Source organism: Chiloscyllium plagiosum, chromosome 30 (assembly GCF_004010195.1).
Source record: "Chiloscyllium plagiosum isolate BGI_BamShark_2017 chromosome 30, ASM401019v2, whole genome shotgun sequence".
Lineage (NCBI taxonomy): Eukaryota > Metazoa > Chordata > Chondrichthyes > Orectolobiformes > Hemiscylliidae > Chiloscyllium > Chiloscyllium plagiosum.
In genome coordinates, this window is record NC_057739.1 from 34,481,491 (window position 1) to 34,498,591 (window position 17,101).

General features: G+C 38.4%; 1 protein-coding gene across 3 annotated transcripts in view; it reads right to left on the reverse strand.

Annotated features, from left to right (window-relative positions):
- Positions 1-17,101, reverse strand: part of gtf3c4 (general transcription factor IIIC, polypeptide 4) — a 33,545-nt gene that overhangs the window by 14,420 nt on the left and 2,024 nt on the right. For 2 of the 3 annotated variants that reach the window (XM_043720326.1, XM_043720327.1), the window contains one exon: positions 13,948-15,762. In XM_043720326.1, the coding sequence (XP_043576261.1) occupies positions 13,948-15,762 (1,815 nt within the window). Of the gene's footprint in view, positions 1-10,929; positions 11,021-13,947; positions 15,763-17,101 lie in introns of those variants that run through there. The other variant, XM_043720328.1, reaches the window with a different exon arrangement.

Here is a 17,101-nt window from a genome sequence, read left to right on the forward strand (position 1 = left end):
GCCTATCACCCTCACCTTAACCTCCTTCCACCTATTGCATTCCCAACGCCCCTCCCCCAAGTCCCTCCTCCCTACCTTTTATCTTAGCCTGCTTGGCACACCCTCCTCATTCCTGAAGAAGGGCTTATGCCCAAAATGTCGATTCTCCTTCTCCTTTGATGCTGCCTGACCTACTGCGCTTTTCCAGCAACACATTTTTAAGCTCTGATCCCCAGCATCTGCAGTCCTCACTTTCTCCTAGTCAGGTATAGACAGGATAGATTGAGTGAATCCTTAGAAGAGTATAAAGGCAGTAGGAGTATATTTCACATGGAAATCAGGAGGGCAAAAAGTTGCATGAGATAGGTTTGGCAAATAGGATTAAGGAGAATCCAAAAGGTTTTTACAAACATATTACACACAAAAGGAAACTAGGGAGAGAATAGGGCCCCTCAAAGATCTGCAAGGTGGCCTTTGTGTGGAGCCGCAGGAGATGGGGGAGATACTAAACGAGTATTTTGCATCGATGTTTATTGTGGAAAAGGACATGGAAAGTATAGAATGTAGGGAAGTAGATGGTGGCATCTTGAAAAATGCCCATATTACAGAGGAGGAAGCGCTGGATGTCTTGAAATGCATAAAAGTGGATAAATCCTCAGGACCTGATCAGGTGTACCCGAGAACTCTGTGGGAAGCTAGGGAAGTGACTGCTGGGCCCCTTGCTGAGATATTTATATCATCGATAGAGGTGCTGGAAGACTGGAGGTTGGCTAGCGTGGTGCCACTGTTTAAGAAAGGTGGTAAGGACAAGCCAGGTAAATAGAGACCGATGAGCCTGACATCGGTGGTGGGCAAGTTGGAGGGAATCCTGAGGAACAGGCTGTACATGTATTTGGAAAGGCAAGAATTGATTAGAGATAGTCAACATGACTGTGTGCATGGGAAATCATGACTCACAAACTTGATTGAGTTTTTTGAAAAAGTAATAAAGAGGATGATGCGGGCAGAGCATTAGACAGGATCTATATGGACTTCAGTGAGGCATTCGACAAGATTCCCCATGGGAGACTGGTGAGCAAGGTTAGATCTCATAGAATACAGGGAGAACTAGCCATTGGGATACAGAGCTGGCTCAAAGGTAGAAGACAGAGGGTGGTGGTGGAGGGTTGTTTTCAGACTGGAGACCTATGACCAGTGGAGTGCCACAAGGATCGATGGTGAAAAGCAGTGGACCCAGCATTGATATAAATGAGTTGGATATGAAGATTGGAGGTATACTCAGTAAGTTTGCAGATAATATCAAATTGGAGGTGCAGTGGTCAGCAAAGAAGGTTACCTCAGATTACAATGGGATCCTAATCAAATGGGCCAATGGACTAAGAAGTAGCAGATGGAGTTTGATTTAGATAAATGCGAGATGCTGCATTTTGGGAAAGCAAATCAGGGCAGGATGTATACACTTAATGGTAAGGTCCTTGGGAGTGTTGCTGAACAAAGAGACCTCGGAGTGCAGGTTCATAGCACCTTGAAAGTGGAGTCACAGGTAGATAGGATAGTGAAGAAGGCGTTTGGTATGCTTTCCTTTATTGGTCAGAGTATTGAGTATAGGAGTTGGGAGATCGTGTTGCGGTTGTATAGGACATTGGTTAGGCCACTTTTGGAATATCGCATGCAATTCATAACATTCCTATCGGAAGGATGTTATGAAATTTGAAATGGCTCAGAAAAGATTTACAAGGATGTTGCCAGGGTTGGAGGATTTGAGCTATAGGGAGAGGTTGAATAGGTTGGAGTTGTTTTCCTTGGAGCGTCAGAGGCTAAGGGGTGATCTTATAGAGGTTTATAAAATGATAAGGAGCATGGATAGGGTAAATAGACAAGGTCTTTTCCCTGGGATGGGGAGTCCAGAACTAGAGGGCAGAAGTTTAGGGTGAGATGGGAAAGATATAAAAGAGACTTAAGGGGCAATGTTTTCACTCAGAGGGTGGTACGTGAATGGAATAAGCTGCCAGAGGAAGTGGTGGAGGCTGGTACAATTGCAACAATTAAAAGGCATCTGGATGGGTATATGAATAGGAAGGGTTTGGAGGGTTATGGGCCGGGTGGTGGCAGGTGGGACGAGAACTGGGTTGGGATATCTGGTCAGCATGGATGAGTTGGACTGAAGGGTCTGTTTCCGTGCTGTACATCTCTATGACTCTATGATTAACTGAGCAGCATTTTAGAACATATTTTGAGATCTTTCCAAGAGTGGCTATCTGGTGCAATCAGTTATATAAATATAACTGAAAATGGGGTTATTATAAAAAAGTAATATTTTAACGAGTGACTCATCTGCCAATTTTAAACTTATGAGAACGAACTTCAGAAAAAAAACACCACAAAGCCACATTGGCATATATTAATTAGATACTTTTAAATCAAACTAAGAAAAACTTTGAAAGCTATTAAACATGCTTGTTACCACTCCTGTGCCAAAAATCTTGAGAGAAAATGGATACAATCACTGGAAGTTCACTTTAAGGATTAATTCAATCTAAACACCATGGATGATTCTCATGCATTTGTTTTTAAAGTAGCATAAAGGATCACATAATCAGTGCTCATGTTCCCTTGATATTTTGTACCTGTTTGGCTGATTATCGGCTGAAAATTACTGTGCTGAGAAGGCAAACAATCCCATTGAGAAATTCAGGCCACAGTGTTTAAAGAACAGCAATAATGATATTAATTTTAAAAAGCTCATATTTAACATTTTCTAACTGATTGACTGCCCTTTTTTTATTTAGTAGAAGAATCCTGTAAATCTGTCATGGGAAAACACATATTAGGCACAGGTGCAACAGAATAATCCAAGTAATATTAGTTGTGACACAATTAATATCTCTGTCGTATCGATAAAACTATGTACCATCCTTGGCAAAATAAAGAATTACCAAGCTCACTAATGGCTTAATTAATAGATTAGATAATAACAATGGATGTACATTAACTTACAAAGTTATTAACAGTGAAATTGTAGAGTACTAACACCACAGTTAAAAGGAACATAAGGAAGGTACACACCTTGATCCACACCAGAGACATTCACGAAGAAAATGAGGACTTAAAACAAAGCCTTTAGAAATTCAGTCTATAAACATATATATCTGAACATATTTCAAACATGATTAACCTTTCCACTGTTAACTTAGACATTTGAGATGCAAAGTGGAACCAAAGCAGCAGATTTTCTGTATAAAACAAGGCACATTGCTGAGCCATAGTAGGGACAGTGTATCTAATCCATGGTGTACCTGGGTGGGATTACCTGAACAATATCTGAAACAAAAGCGTAGAGAAGGCCAGGTTTGGAATGTATGATCTTCCTTCTTAAAACAAGTTGTAGGCAATGTGATTTAAATCAAGGTGATTTTGTACAGGTTTAAAATGACAGTCATTAATAAACTTATGGAATGTAATGAATCTCAGTCTATAGATCATGTCAGCATGATCCTTATTCAGGAAATGGCTCAAGATTCATAGCTACAGGAAGTGATACCTCATTATCTACCAGCGAATTATAAGGGAAAAGGTCAAAGGGACACAAAGAACTTGATGAGAAAATACATGTTTAAGTTTAATCAGGACGTGGAAATAGAAATGCTTGTGAGCTTGAAGTTGAGACAGAGGACTTCAGATTCTGCAATTAACAGAAAGTGCTGGCAAAACAACCCATGAAAACAGACAGGATGGCTTCTCTACTTTATGAAGCACAGTGTAATGTTAAGATAAAAATAGGCAATTAAATCCTGATTCCCACAATCAGATTTTAATACCCGGGCCCTTTAATGGATGAATGGTTTTAAGTAAAGGAAGTACACTGATTTAAGATGGCCACAGTCAACATCTGACCATAGAGTATTTCAAGAACTTATGGAATGTAATCAATAAGACCCAGACTGAACTTAAAAAAAGGATGTAATCAAAGTAGCTGAGAGCAGTCAAGTTTCTCATGTATTTATCTTTTTAATTACACCTTTCTGGAAGTTTCACTTATTGGGATGAAAATTACCTGCAGACTATCCTCATTATTGATTTTCAAAGTCAGAGACTAGAGTACACAAATTTATTTCAGCCAACTGCTTTTGGGCAGAGGAGAGAGAATAATGATTGATTCATAATAGAACTGGAAGGCTTGCTTACTTACTGCCCTGGTTTGCTCAGTCTCTCAGATGACAGACAACACCCAGTGAAAAGTAAATTGGAGAAACATCCAATCACAAAGAACTCAAACAAAATCTACAAATTTTGCTACTTCTTGTGACGATGCTGTGGCTTTAACAGATCTATTTTGTCCTGGATTAAGAGAGAGATTGAACAAGAGGTCCCAAGCAGTCTGTGGTTAAAGCAAACACTTGTGAGGCCTTGGGTGTTTTTTATTTAAAATTCGGAACAGCAGAAGCAGTCTGGATGGGTGCGGCCACCTGTCACAGACCAGGATTTCTAGGTTTTTTTTTAGCTTTTAGATTCAGAAGCTGGGGTTTTTCTCCCTATGGTGGACATTGCATGTAAGAAAATCTGATTTATGAATGTCTTTTTTTGCCAAGGGGTATGATTATGGAATGTTACAACATTGGAACAGTTAATTAGGAATAGTTATTGTATCTGTAATTCTGTTGCATTTTCCAATAGAGTTACGTTATTCTAAATTCTTCTTTCTTTTCTTGCATTTTAACTATAGTGTTTTAATAAATTATGTTTTGCTTAATGCAGAGTAATTTGACCAGTCGAACTGCATCAGGAACACAACATTTTGCATTTGGCTTTAAAATAAAAAAAAGTTAGGATCTAGACTACCTTCTTCAAATATTTTGAGGGGGTCTTATCTGCTCCAAAACATTCTTAAGTATGCAATTAAATAACCTTGACCTCAGGTTAATCTAACACTTCAAGAATTCTAAGAACTTCTTAAACATTTAAAATTTTTAATCTTGCTTTTTATAGTAGATGCTCTCCTCGTTTTAAGCTTTATACCTGTGTTTGATATTCTGTTGTTTATTTTTTTCTTGGAATAAGAATTTAATAAAATTCCTTTTACTTTCACTCAAGAAAACTTAGAAATTGGGTGCTTAATTTTGAATTAATGAACTGCACCTTAATTGAAGTGTAATATAGATATGTACTAAAAAGAACTGAAAATCTTGATTGCAGCAAATTGAAGTTAGAAAGAGGGAAGTCAATTCAGCTCTCCTCAATAATATGTAACAAAAAGAATGTGAGGTTTGTTTATAATGGTTACTCTGTGTGCCTTTGCTGTTTGTAAAATCAAACAATTTAGCAATGAACCTCAGGCATGTCTCAATGTTTACAGGCATATTTTAAACACTTCAATAGTGTCCTTAATGACTTTCTATCATCCAGTCTCCATTAACATCAGTTTGTCTAAAATGCACTTGACCATATCTTGACCCACAAAAAAAACCTTGCTTCACATCTGCTTACCGACACAAACACCCTATGCCACAAAGCATTCAATTTAAAGAAAAACGTTCGACTTCTGCAATAATCAACTGGACAAGATATTGAGTTTAGACTTCAACTGAGCATCCATTAGGAGCTCAGGTTTGCATATGGCCAGATTCAGCCAAATTGTGGCTGGAAAGTTAGGCAAGTTAACTTTGCCTGTGTAATTCAAATGTAAATATCCACAACCGAAAATATCTTGCAACATTTAAGAGGGAGTAAAAGATAAATAAAATGGGGCAAAACATTCCCAAATCAAATTTTTCATACCATCATTAGCCAAAAAGCAACAAAACTGAATAGACTTAAATATCACAAACTGATGATTATGAAATATACAAATGTATGTATATTTCCTGACATTTCTTGAGATGTTTGTTAATCATGGCTTTGAACACAAAATATTCTGTCAGTTTGTGGATCTTCCACAGTATTGTTCACACGTGAATTAGTTAGGATGTTTTGTTTATTCTTTTATGGATATAGGCACCACTAACAAGACCAGCATTTGTCATCAGCCCCTAATTGCATTTGAACTGTGGCCTTGCCAAACCAAAGGACATCTTAGAGTCAATCACTTTGTTATGGGTCTGCAATCACACGTAGGCCAGATTGAGAAAGGATGGCAGATTGCCTTTCTTAAAAAGACAGTCAACTAGATGGGTTTACATGCAAATAATGAGAGTTTAATGTTGACCATCACAGATTTTAACTGAATTTAAAATTTCACCAGCTGCCACAGAGAGCTTTGAACCTCTGATTACTAGTGCAATGACACTAGCACAACTTTTATTCTCCCAAAGAACAAAAAGCATTAATTATAGGATTTAATGACCAATTACTAAAGTGAGACCATGTCACTGAACCTAAATAAATCGAACTGCTGTTAAGTAAATGTTGGATGGTTTCACGCAGTGGAAAGTTGCCAAGCATCAGGCATAGTGACATTAACATCTCTATTTCTAGACAAAATTAGGGGGCCAGATTAATCCTAATGTGCTTTACATGTTAAATGACTGTTATGGTTTTATAGCTCATTACCAAGATGACACAGAAACCTTGATTAAACTGTGTACAACCTCTAAGTGTAATGAACAGCAAGTGTGCACATCTACAGAGTTCTGGTGTTTGCAATATCCAAGAATTTTAGAACTTTGAAAGTGAATTGCATATAGTTCAAATTATTTTGGAATTTCACTTTGATTATGAGTGGAACAGAAGGGCACAGGTTCAAACGAATAAAAGATTAGGAATAACATCAGGACTTTTCCCAACCTCAAGAGAATGGAAATTATGGATTTTCTGATAGAGCGGTGGAAACTCAAATTCTGGAATCATTCAAGTATTAAGTGCTACCACAGAATGAAGTGCTTCTTCCTGACTCAGGAAATAAAGTGTCCCCAATAAATAGGCTCAACGTGATCCATCTGCACAAGTAGTTGCATTGGTGACATTAGGCCATTGGTTATATACAGAATGTCATGTAAAGGCTGTATAATTCTTGATTCACTTCCATAGTTGCAAACCACAAGTTGTTTTTGTTCTATTTTAAGGCCATCATCTGTGAAATGTTGAGTAGCCACCTGCCACAAAACTAAAAAAGCTCTGAGATTGGGTATGTGCAGGAATTAAAAGGACAGTCTCTTAATGGAGATCAGAGTTAGACAAATGTTCCAATGTTGCGCGCGCACAAACACAGCTTCCCCTCTATGCTTCCACTGGCTATAAATGCAGCCATAACCAAAAACAATGCTGTTAAGAGTTTGCTCAAAAGTTGCTCATCTAGAATTACCTTTTCTAAAACTGGCAAGCTTTTGTATATGCAAAGCTTCCAAATGTGTTAGAGTGCTTCAATTTGAAATGTCATATCTGCAGACATTCTTGCCTCAATTTTACATGCAAAAAAATGTTCAATTTAGAAATTCATGTTTGCTCAAAAAAGGCAAATGAAGGAACTTTTTCTCTCTCATTGTGACATTGTTAGGATTTGTAGCAGGCTCACTAAAGCTGAAACCATACCAACACCTGCAAAACAGCTGTAAAATGGATGAGGAACTTTTCTGATTTAAATGAGTGACTGGCAATTTGATTTTAATGAAACGCTTTTGTTCTCAAATGTTTAATGCCTGCTACCAAACAGTATCTCATCTCTATACATCCATTCTCAGCTACAAGATGACGATGCCTCACTGCTTGCCACAGATGATTCTGCTTCCTAATTCTTTAACTTCACATCAAAGCTATCATTATTAAAAGGCACTGTGACTGAGGGTCAATAAACATGTTTGTATTCCAGAAGAAAGTTTCAAACAAATCCTGGATTCATCTGTAATAACCTTATATGGAAAAGGTAATAAATGTCCTTCAGTGTTGAGCATGCTGGAGTGACATAGGTGTTTCATGCAAATAGTTGAGATTAAACATAATTATAAAGTGATAAAATAGTTCAGGATTAACACATGCAAGCATGATCCAAGACAAATTAAGTGAATTTAATTGACTTCTCCCTTTATTGCCATTATGTCTAGCTTGTTCTTACATTGCATGTTAAGTAGTTGATTTTAAGTTTTATATGTTTGATATATATTTTTAATTTTTTCCATTTTAATGTCTTCTGTAGGTAATGAAAGGTAGCATATTTTATACATAATGTGCTCTTGAAACATCTTTTTTTCAGGTTTAATATTATTAAGGGCATATATGAAATACAGAATGAGATGGCTAGTAGACTTAGAAAGGTTATAGCACTGCAGGATCAGTCAGATAGGTGGGTGACTGCAGGAAAGGTAATAAGGTAGTTCAAAAGTCTCCAGTGGCCATTCCTCTATCAAATAGATATTCAGTTTTTTGAACTCTCTCTAGGGAAATGGAGGGGGTCGTCAGTTTTTGGATACTTGGAATGATTATGTTAGGCAACATTTGACAGGATTTAAAAGAATTATCAGGGACTCTTTATCAGAGGAATAGACAGGAGATTCTGTGGCAATGAGCATAAATTTAGGATGGTTTGTTGCTTTCCTGGTGCTATGATTAAGGATGGACTAAATGTTTCAAGTATATTGTTAAAGGTGAGATTGAAAAGTCAGAAATTATTGTACATGTTAGTAGTGTTACAACACGGTGAACCCTTCTATTAATTAAACCAAACACCCAGAAAAGCTCACCTCGTCTTGTAATCCATTAAAATATGAGTGACAGAGAACTCTCAAATTCCACTATTTAAAGAAAATAACATCACTTTACTTTTTAACTCTAAAAGTGAACATTCAACAACAATTCACAATTCTAAGCCTCCTTTCTCTTAACTGCTTATTATCTGCCTCCAACTCCACAACAATATGCTGTTCCAATAAGACACTTATTAAAATTACATCAACTTAATTTCAAAACCACACAACCACTGTCGGCTTTGGCATCTGTCTTCTTCCGGCTGAGGATTTCCATGGGTCATCTTCTTTGTTTTTTTTACTGCGAATATGTTTCATTTGAAAAGATACCTTTGATAGAGAGTGTTTCCTAACTTCTCGGAGAGCAAGATGGTAGCTCTCTATGTATTTCTGTCTTGATGCAGTTGCTCTCTGACCAATTTTCAAAATGCCCACATTTTATACTTCCCTAACATTGGATTGTCTCATTTGTTTGGTGTTGGCAAAACAATAAATTCAAACTCAATTGGGTTTTAGTATCCTGGGGCATAATTTAAACAGAAAATGTGTTGCCGGAAAAGCGCAGGTCAAGCAGCATCCAAGGAGCAGGATGCTGCCTGACCTGCTGTGCTTTTCCAGCAACACATTTTCAGCTCTGATCTCCAGCATCTGCAGTCCTCACTTTCTCCTAGCATAATTTAAACTGATTGGTTAAATCCAAATTGTTGTCTAAACAGAAACCAAAACTCGGGTATCCATTTCACAGCCAAATGTTACATATTTTCAATTTTCTCATATACTCAGACTGCAATCTAGTCATATACATTGGTGGTTGAAAGCTGTCAGTTCAGAACAACATTCACTCTCTCTTAAAAGTACAGTACACACCTTCAACTTCATAACAGTGGGAATGACATTTTCAGGGAAAACATTAAACATTAAAAGCAGTACAGAGTCAATTAAAGGGGTTAGGTAGAAGATTTTAAAAAAAACCATTAAAAGTAGTAATTTCCAGTTTACTCCCAATGCTAAACTCAAATGAGAAAAGGAACAAAAGGTGGAAGGAGATAAATCAATGGCTAAGAGCTGATGTATTGATCAAGGATTCAGGTTTTTGGACAACTGGAATGTCTTTTGGGATAGAAAAGACCTGTTCAAAGAGGATGGGTCTAATCTAAACTGGAAGGAACCAATATGTTAGTAGAGAGATTTGCTCATTCCATTAAAGGAGATTTTATACTGATAGAAAAGGAGAATGGAGGAATTCCTAGTAGCAGTGTGAACAGAAAGATTAAGGGGAAGGTTCAGAATGTGAAGAGAGGCAGGTAAATTCGAAAAAAAGACAAAAGAGGTGTTAGAGTATGTAGGAACTCTGAAGAACTAAATTGCATTTATTTTAATGCGAGGGGTCTTACAGATAAGGCTGATGAACTGAGGGCATGTTTAAGAACATGGGATTGGGGCACCATCACTATTACAGAAACTTGGCTGAGAGACGGACAAAACCGGCAGCTTGATATTCCAGATTTTAGTTGCAGTAGGATGGAGATAAAAAGAGGCAAGCAAGGAGGGTGGAGATGACATTTTGAATTAAGGAATATTCTGCTGTAACTGCTGTAACTAGGATAGAAAAGTTATTTCTGAAAAATCATCCAGTGAAAATTTATAGGTAGAAAATACAAATAAGAAAGGAAATATCACTTTGGTGGGATTGTACTATAGGTCCCCAATAGTAAGAGGGAAATTGAGAAACAAATATGTAGGGAGATCTCAGACATATGTTAGCATAATAAGCTTGCGATAATGGGGACTTTTAATTTTCCAAACATTGATTAGGGCTACCATAGTGTTAAAGTTGAGACAGTGAAGAATTTGTCAAATGTGTTCAAGAATATTTTATTTATCAATATGGATGTTCCCACTACAAAAGGAGCAAAATCAGACCTTTTGGGCAATAAGGCAGGCAGGTGATTGAAGTAGCTGAAAATGTGTTGCTGGAAAAGCGCAGCAGGTCAGGCAGCATCCAGGGAACAGCAGAATCGATGTTTCGGTCATAAGCCTGTTCCCTGGATGCTGCCTGACCTGCTGCGCTTTTCCAGCAACACATTTTCAGCTCTGATCTCCAGCATCTGCAGCCCTCACTTTCTCCTCCAGGTGATTGAAGTAAAAGAGGGGGGAGCACTTTGGGTCTAGTGATCCTAACTCTATTCATTTCAAGATGATTATTTAAAAAGGATAAGCCTTCCATAAAAGTCAAAGTTTTTCATTGGAATAAGGAAAATTTTAATGCTATGAAACAAGAACTTACAAAAGTTGATTGGAGTAGATGTTTGCAGGTAAAAGGATGTCTGACAAGTGGGAGGCGATCAAGAATGTGATGATCAGAGTTCCTGTTAGAGTGAAGGGTAAGGATGGTGAGATTAAGGAATAATGGACAAATAAAGATATTGAGGTTTAGGTCAAGAATAAAAGAGAACCTTATTTTAAATATAGACAACTTGGTTCTATCGAATCTCTTAATCAATATGAAGAGTGTCGGGACATTCTTAAGACAGAAATCAGGAAGGCAAGAGGGAATATGAGATTGCCTTAGCAGATAAGGTTAAGGATAATCCAAAGAGATGCTACAAACACATTAAGAACAAGTTTTTACTATGGAGAAAGAAATTAAGTGTAGAGAATGCAGAGAAATAAACTTTGATGTTTTAAAAACAGTTCACATTATAGAAGAGGAATTTTGGGAGGTCTTAGCAATTATAAAGATGAATAAATCTCCGGGACTGAATTTAATGTATCCCAGAACGTTGTGGGAAGCAAGAGAGGAAATTATTAGACCTCTTGCAGAAATATTTGCATCTATAACTACGGATGAAGTGTCTGATGACTGGAGGGTGTCTCATGTTGTACCTTTGCTTAAGAAAGGAAGCAAGGAGAAACCGGGGAACTATAGATCTGTGAGTCTGACTTTAGTTGTGGGTAAATTGTTGGAGGTGATTATATAAGATAGGATTTATGGACATTTAGAGAGGCAAAAATTGATTAGAGATAGTCAGCATGGTTTTGTGCAAGAAAAATAGAGTCTCACAAACTTGATTGGGTTTTTTGGGAAAGTTACCAAGAACATCGATAAGGGCAGAGCAGGAGATATTATTTATTTGGATTTTAGTAAAACCTTTGACAAGGTTCCACATGTACACTAATGAGTAAAGTTAGGTCACATGAGATTCAGGGTGAGCTTGCCAATTGGATACATAATTGGCTTCACAGCAGCAAACATGGAGTAACAGTGGAGGCTTGCTTTTCTGACCGGAGGCCTATGACCAGCAGTGTTCCACTTGGATCGGTTCTGGGTCCTCTTGTTTGCCATTTACATAAATGATTTGGATGAGAATATAGAAGGCATGGTTAGTAAGTTTATGGAAAGCAGTAAAATTGGTGGCATTGGAGACAGCGAATGCGGTCTTCTAAGATTACCAAGGGATCTTGATTAAATAGGTCAATGGGCTGAAAAATGGCAGATGGAGTTCAATCGGGAAATAAGGTATGGTATTGCATTTTGGTATAACAAACAAGTGTAGGGCTTATAAAAGTAATGGCAGGGCTTTGGGTAATGTTGTAGAATAGACAGACCTAGGGGTGCAGGTACATAATTCTTTGAAGCTTGCATCACAAATAGACAGAGTGACTACGAAGACATTTGGCATGCTTGCCTTCATTGCTCAGTTCTGAGTAGAGGAGTTGGAAGTCATGTTGAGGTTGTACACGATATTGGTGAGGCTTCTTCCAGAATACTGTGTCCAGTTCTGGTCACCCAATTGTAAAAAGATTATTATTAAGCTGGACAGGGTTCAGAAGAGATATACCAGGATGATGCCGGGTATGGAAAGTTTGATTTATAAAGAAAGGCTGGATTTCTTTCACTGTAGCTTAGGAGATTGAGAGGCAATCTGATAGACGTTTATAAAATTAGGAGGTATAGATTGAGTTAATGATAGTTGTCTTTTCCCTCGGATGGAGGATTTCAAGACTAGGGGACACATTTTTAAGGTGAGGGGAGAGGGGTTTAAAAAAGACGTAAGAAACAAATTTTTTTACAGAGGATGGTTCATGTGTTGAATGAACTTCCTAAGAAAGTAGTGAATGTGGTATTTGAATAGATACTTGAATAGGAAAGGTTTAGAGGAATAGGTGCAGGCAGGTGTCTTGTTTAGTTTGGAATTATATTTGTCATGTACTGGTTGGACCAAAGGGTCGGTTTCCATGCTGTATGACTTTATGACTAATTCATCTCCACTGTAAAGTACTTATTTGTCACTTTTAAATTTCATTTGCCATCTGTTTGCCCTCCTAACTGGAAAGCCTCTTTTCTGTAAGGGATTATTCATATGCAACTGAATCAAGATTAGAAAAATGTAATTCAATATAGTAGCAGTATTGAGCACATGAACATGCATACGTGTTAAGGCCCAGAGCTTATTTGGAGCCATTTTCAATTGAATTGTTTGGTCAATTAAGTCTCAGTCACTACACTTGTTAGCAAATTGGGATACTACCAGGAAGACTTCAGTAGGCTGAACGGGTTTTACCCAACTCCTACTTGTTGTTTTCACCTTTATTCTCAGGATGTCAGCGATGCTGGTGAGGCTACACTTATTATCCATCATTTCATGCAATGAGATGGTGGTGAACCTTATTTGTTGGAACTCAGTAGAAGCACAATGACAGATCACAATGAACCATAGTGAGATCTAAGCTCTCAAGCCCTGGGTTGCCAGCACTGTGATCACTATTATGTTGCCATTGTTTACTCTATTGTCAGAAACTGTATTCATGTTCGGAGATATTTGGAAAGCAGCAAAGAATTTTATTTTCTTTTCCTTTCAAAATAAGTCTTACTTCATAGTGATGGATAAAAATTACAAAAAACAATGACAGGCAACATTTTGAGTTCCTGACAACATAGGATTTCTGTCAAAATTATTGTTAGTCTTACCTCAAAATACTTGCAGAAAAACATAAGTGTACACTCTTGGATCTTTCCAATGAAAAGTACAGTAAAAATAGAAAGTGATACATTTAGGCTACATGACAGAGACATGAAGATTAATGTCCATTTGCACAGATATATTCCAGTGGCATTCACTAGCCCTTGTGATTCCTCCTAGTTGGAGGATGAAGCTACGATCTCCATTCTTCCCAGTTGGTTGGGAATCATAGGTGGCAGAGTTTCAATGGACTAAGTGATCACTGAAAACATTACTTTTCATGTACAAGGGAAGGTAGAGGAGCAGAGAATTAACTTTTAAAAAAGACCTACCTTTGCTGTCCGATCATCGTAGCTGGGGTCAGAGGTCAAGAAGTCACAAATGCCTCTGGTTGGAACACTGGTGTTCTCTGTAATCCAGGTGTGAAGGTACACTTCACCCAGAACTCGTTTCATATGTTCACGTGTCAGATGGAGTTCCACTACTTCAATGTTAGTCTGAATTGCATTCAATTTCTTTGCAATCATTTCATGAATCTGTTCTTCAGTATTGCCATCTTTAGGTTCCACTGAAGAGTCCTCGACTTGACTTGCAACCCCTCTGTTTGTTTCAGTACTCTCTGAACTGGTCTTTGCCTCATCTGGCTGTCTCTTATTCTCGCTTAACAATGCAGAGTTGTCACAAAGCAAAATCTTTGACTCACAATGATTTGGTCTCCAAAGTGCTTCAGTGGGTGCCTTTTGTAGGGTCTGAAACAAAATCTTCAAGAGAAAAAGTCTTAAACGCCACAAGTAATTTGATGGATTTGTCTGAAGTTTATGGTCTAGAGCTTCATCTAGCTCTGGAGGAATACGTTTTTCAGTCAACACTCGCCAACGTACAAGGTCAAGTAAGTCCACTTGTTTGAACAAATTGTGAATGGAAGATTCTAAAATTTTAGAAGCTGCTTCTTCTGGCGTTTTTAATGTGATAAACTGCACCTGGTACATACGGCTGGCTGGATGGAGGCCATTATTTATACCTTCTGCTGTCACAAGAGCAAGGTATGCATTGTTTGGGCTGAGACATATTCCATGAAGTCTCACTGTGCCAATTGACTCTGGCAATTTGATTAAGGTATGATCAAACTTTACTGCGACATCCGTGAAAAGAGGAGTCAGCTTTCGAATGGTTCCATCGACAGAGCAGGTGTAGAAACTCGCAGTTTGTTTATTGGCTGTCAGAGACACAATAGGAAGAGTATGGAGGCCTGTCACATGCGAATTGTGAACATTCAGTCCAGCTTTGCTTATCAATAGTAAGCACCAGAAAACATATGTTCCTCTGGCTGCCACAACCAAGCTGCAGCTGCACTTCTGGTAGGGATGGTAGAGAGAGATACATCTAATATTGTGCACAGGTAACTGATCCATCTCTTGCCACAGAACCACAGGTTGTCGGAGAGTGAAGTAACCTTTCACTGCTTTCAAGTTCACTGGCAGAATCTTAACAGGTCCTTTAGAACTGCCAACAATCAACCCACTCATTTTGCGACTACCATGTTCATATTCCCACCAAGCCAGAACACTTGGGTCATTAATACCTGATTCAATGGTACTGCATGCAATGATAGATTCTTTGCCATGAAACGGAATTTGGAATTGCCATATAACAACATCACCGTTTTCAAGTAGGACAGCCAACAGTACAGTGCCCACGTCTTCGCACTCATTGTTAGCTTTTACACGTTGAGTGTTGCAGATACTGGACCATTCCATTCTAACAGGAGCCTGCATATAATGTCTCCTTTGGAATTCAGAGAAATCCTTCAACTCCCCACCCAGATCCGCATCCAAATTCCCATATTTGTTCTCATACAGCATCTCACCATATACCTCCGTAATATCTAAAGCTGGTGTCCACTGCAACCTGTTCACATTCACCTGGATGGACAGTCTATTATCCAGTGTCAAAGATGCTAACAGACACCTTCCATTGAAGTCACAACCCAAAGGAGACCAGCTGGTAAATTTAAAACCTCGCAATGGCGACAAAGCACCCCCTTCAGGATTAAAGACCCTGTCCATCATTAGTGAATGACTTAGAGTTGGATCTTTTTTACTCAGGAACTTGTCTTTGCAGCCACTTACTTCTGCCTGAGAGCCAACCTTAAAATACACAAAACATAAAAATTAGCATTTGCTTTCAGCTTGAAAATTATTATTGTTATTAAGATAGAATTCACATGAAAACAAGGGTAACTTATAGGACTATTGTTTCTGCCATATCTTAACATTAAATAGTTAAGAGTTGAAAAATATCAGCGATTCAAGTTTGTTTTAGCACTTGCTCACTGAAATGTCGAAATGGAAATGCTTTCCCCTATTAAAGCAAAACCGCAGTAAACTGCAAATCCTTTTAAACCTATGTAAACTGCAGTTTGGAAATTATCATATTGAGTATAATAACTTACATCCCTCAAACAGAAGAGAATAATACCAAACAGGAGGCCGGACAAATTAAAGGTGTGAGGAAAGGGTCTGGAAAACTGTTGAAGAGTTAGGTTCTTCGGACATTTCGAAAGAAAGTAGAGAAGTGGTGGAGGCTCGTACAGTTACAATATTTAAAAGGTGTCTGGATGGGTAAATAATAGAGTCAGAGATGTACAGCATGGAAACAGACCCTTCAGTCCAATCCTTCCATGCCAACCAGATATCCCAACCAAATCTCGTCCCACCTGCCAGCACCCGGCCCACATCCCTACAAACCCTGCCTATTCATATACCCATCCAAATGCCTTTTAAATGTTGCAATTGTACCAGTCTCCACCACTTCCTCTGGCAGCTCATTCCATACATGTACCACTTTCTGTGTGAAAAAGTTGCCCTTAGGTCGCTTTTATATCTTTCCCTTCTCACCCTAAAATCTATGCCCTCTAGTTCTGGACTGCACGACCCCAGGGAAAAGACTTTGTCTATTTATCCTATCGATGCCCCTCATAATTTTGTAAACCTCCTCAGTCTCCGACACTCCAGGGAAAACAGCCCCAGCCTGTCTAGCCTCCCCTAATAGCTCAAATCCTCCAACCCTGGCAACATTCTTGTAAATTTTTTCTGAACCCTTTCAAGTTTCACAACATCTTTCGGATAGGAAGGAGACCAGTATTGCACACAATATTCCAACAGTGGCCTAATCAATGTCCCATACAGTCGCAACATGACCTCCCAACTCCTGTACTCAATACTCTGACCAATAAAGGAAAGCATACCAAACGCCTTCTTCACTATCCTATCTACCTGCAACTCCACTTTCAAGGAGCAATGAACCTGCACTCCAAGGTCTCTTTGCTCAGCAACACTCCCTAGGACCTTACCATTAAGTGTATACGTCCTGCTAAGATTTGCTTTCCCAAAATGCAGCACCTCACATTTATCCGAATTAAACTCCATCTGCCACTTCTTAGCCCACTGGCCCATCTGATCAAGATCCTGTTGTAATCGGAGGTAA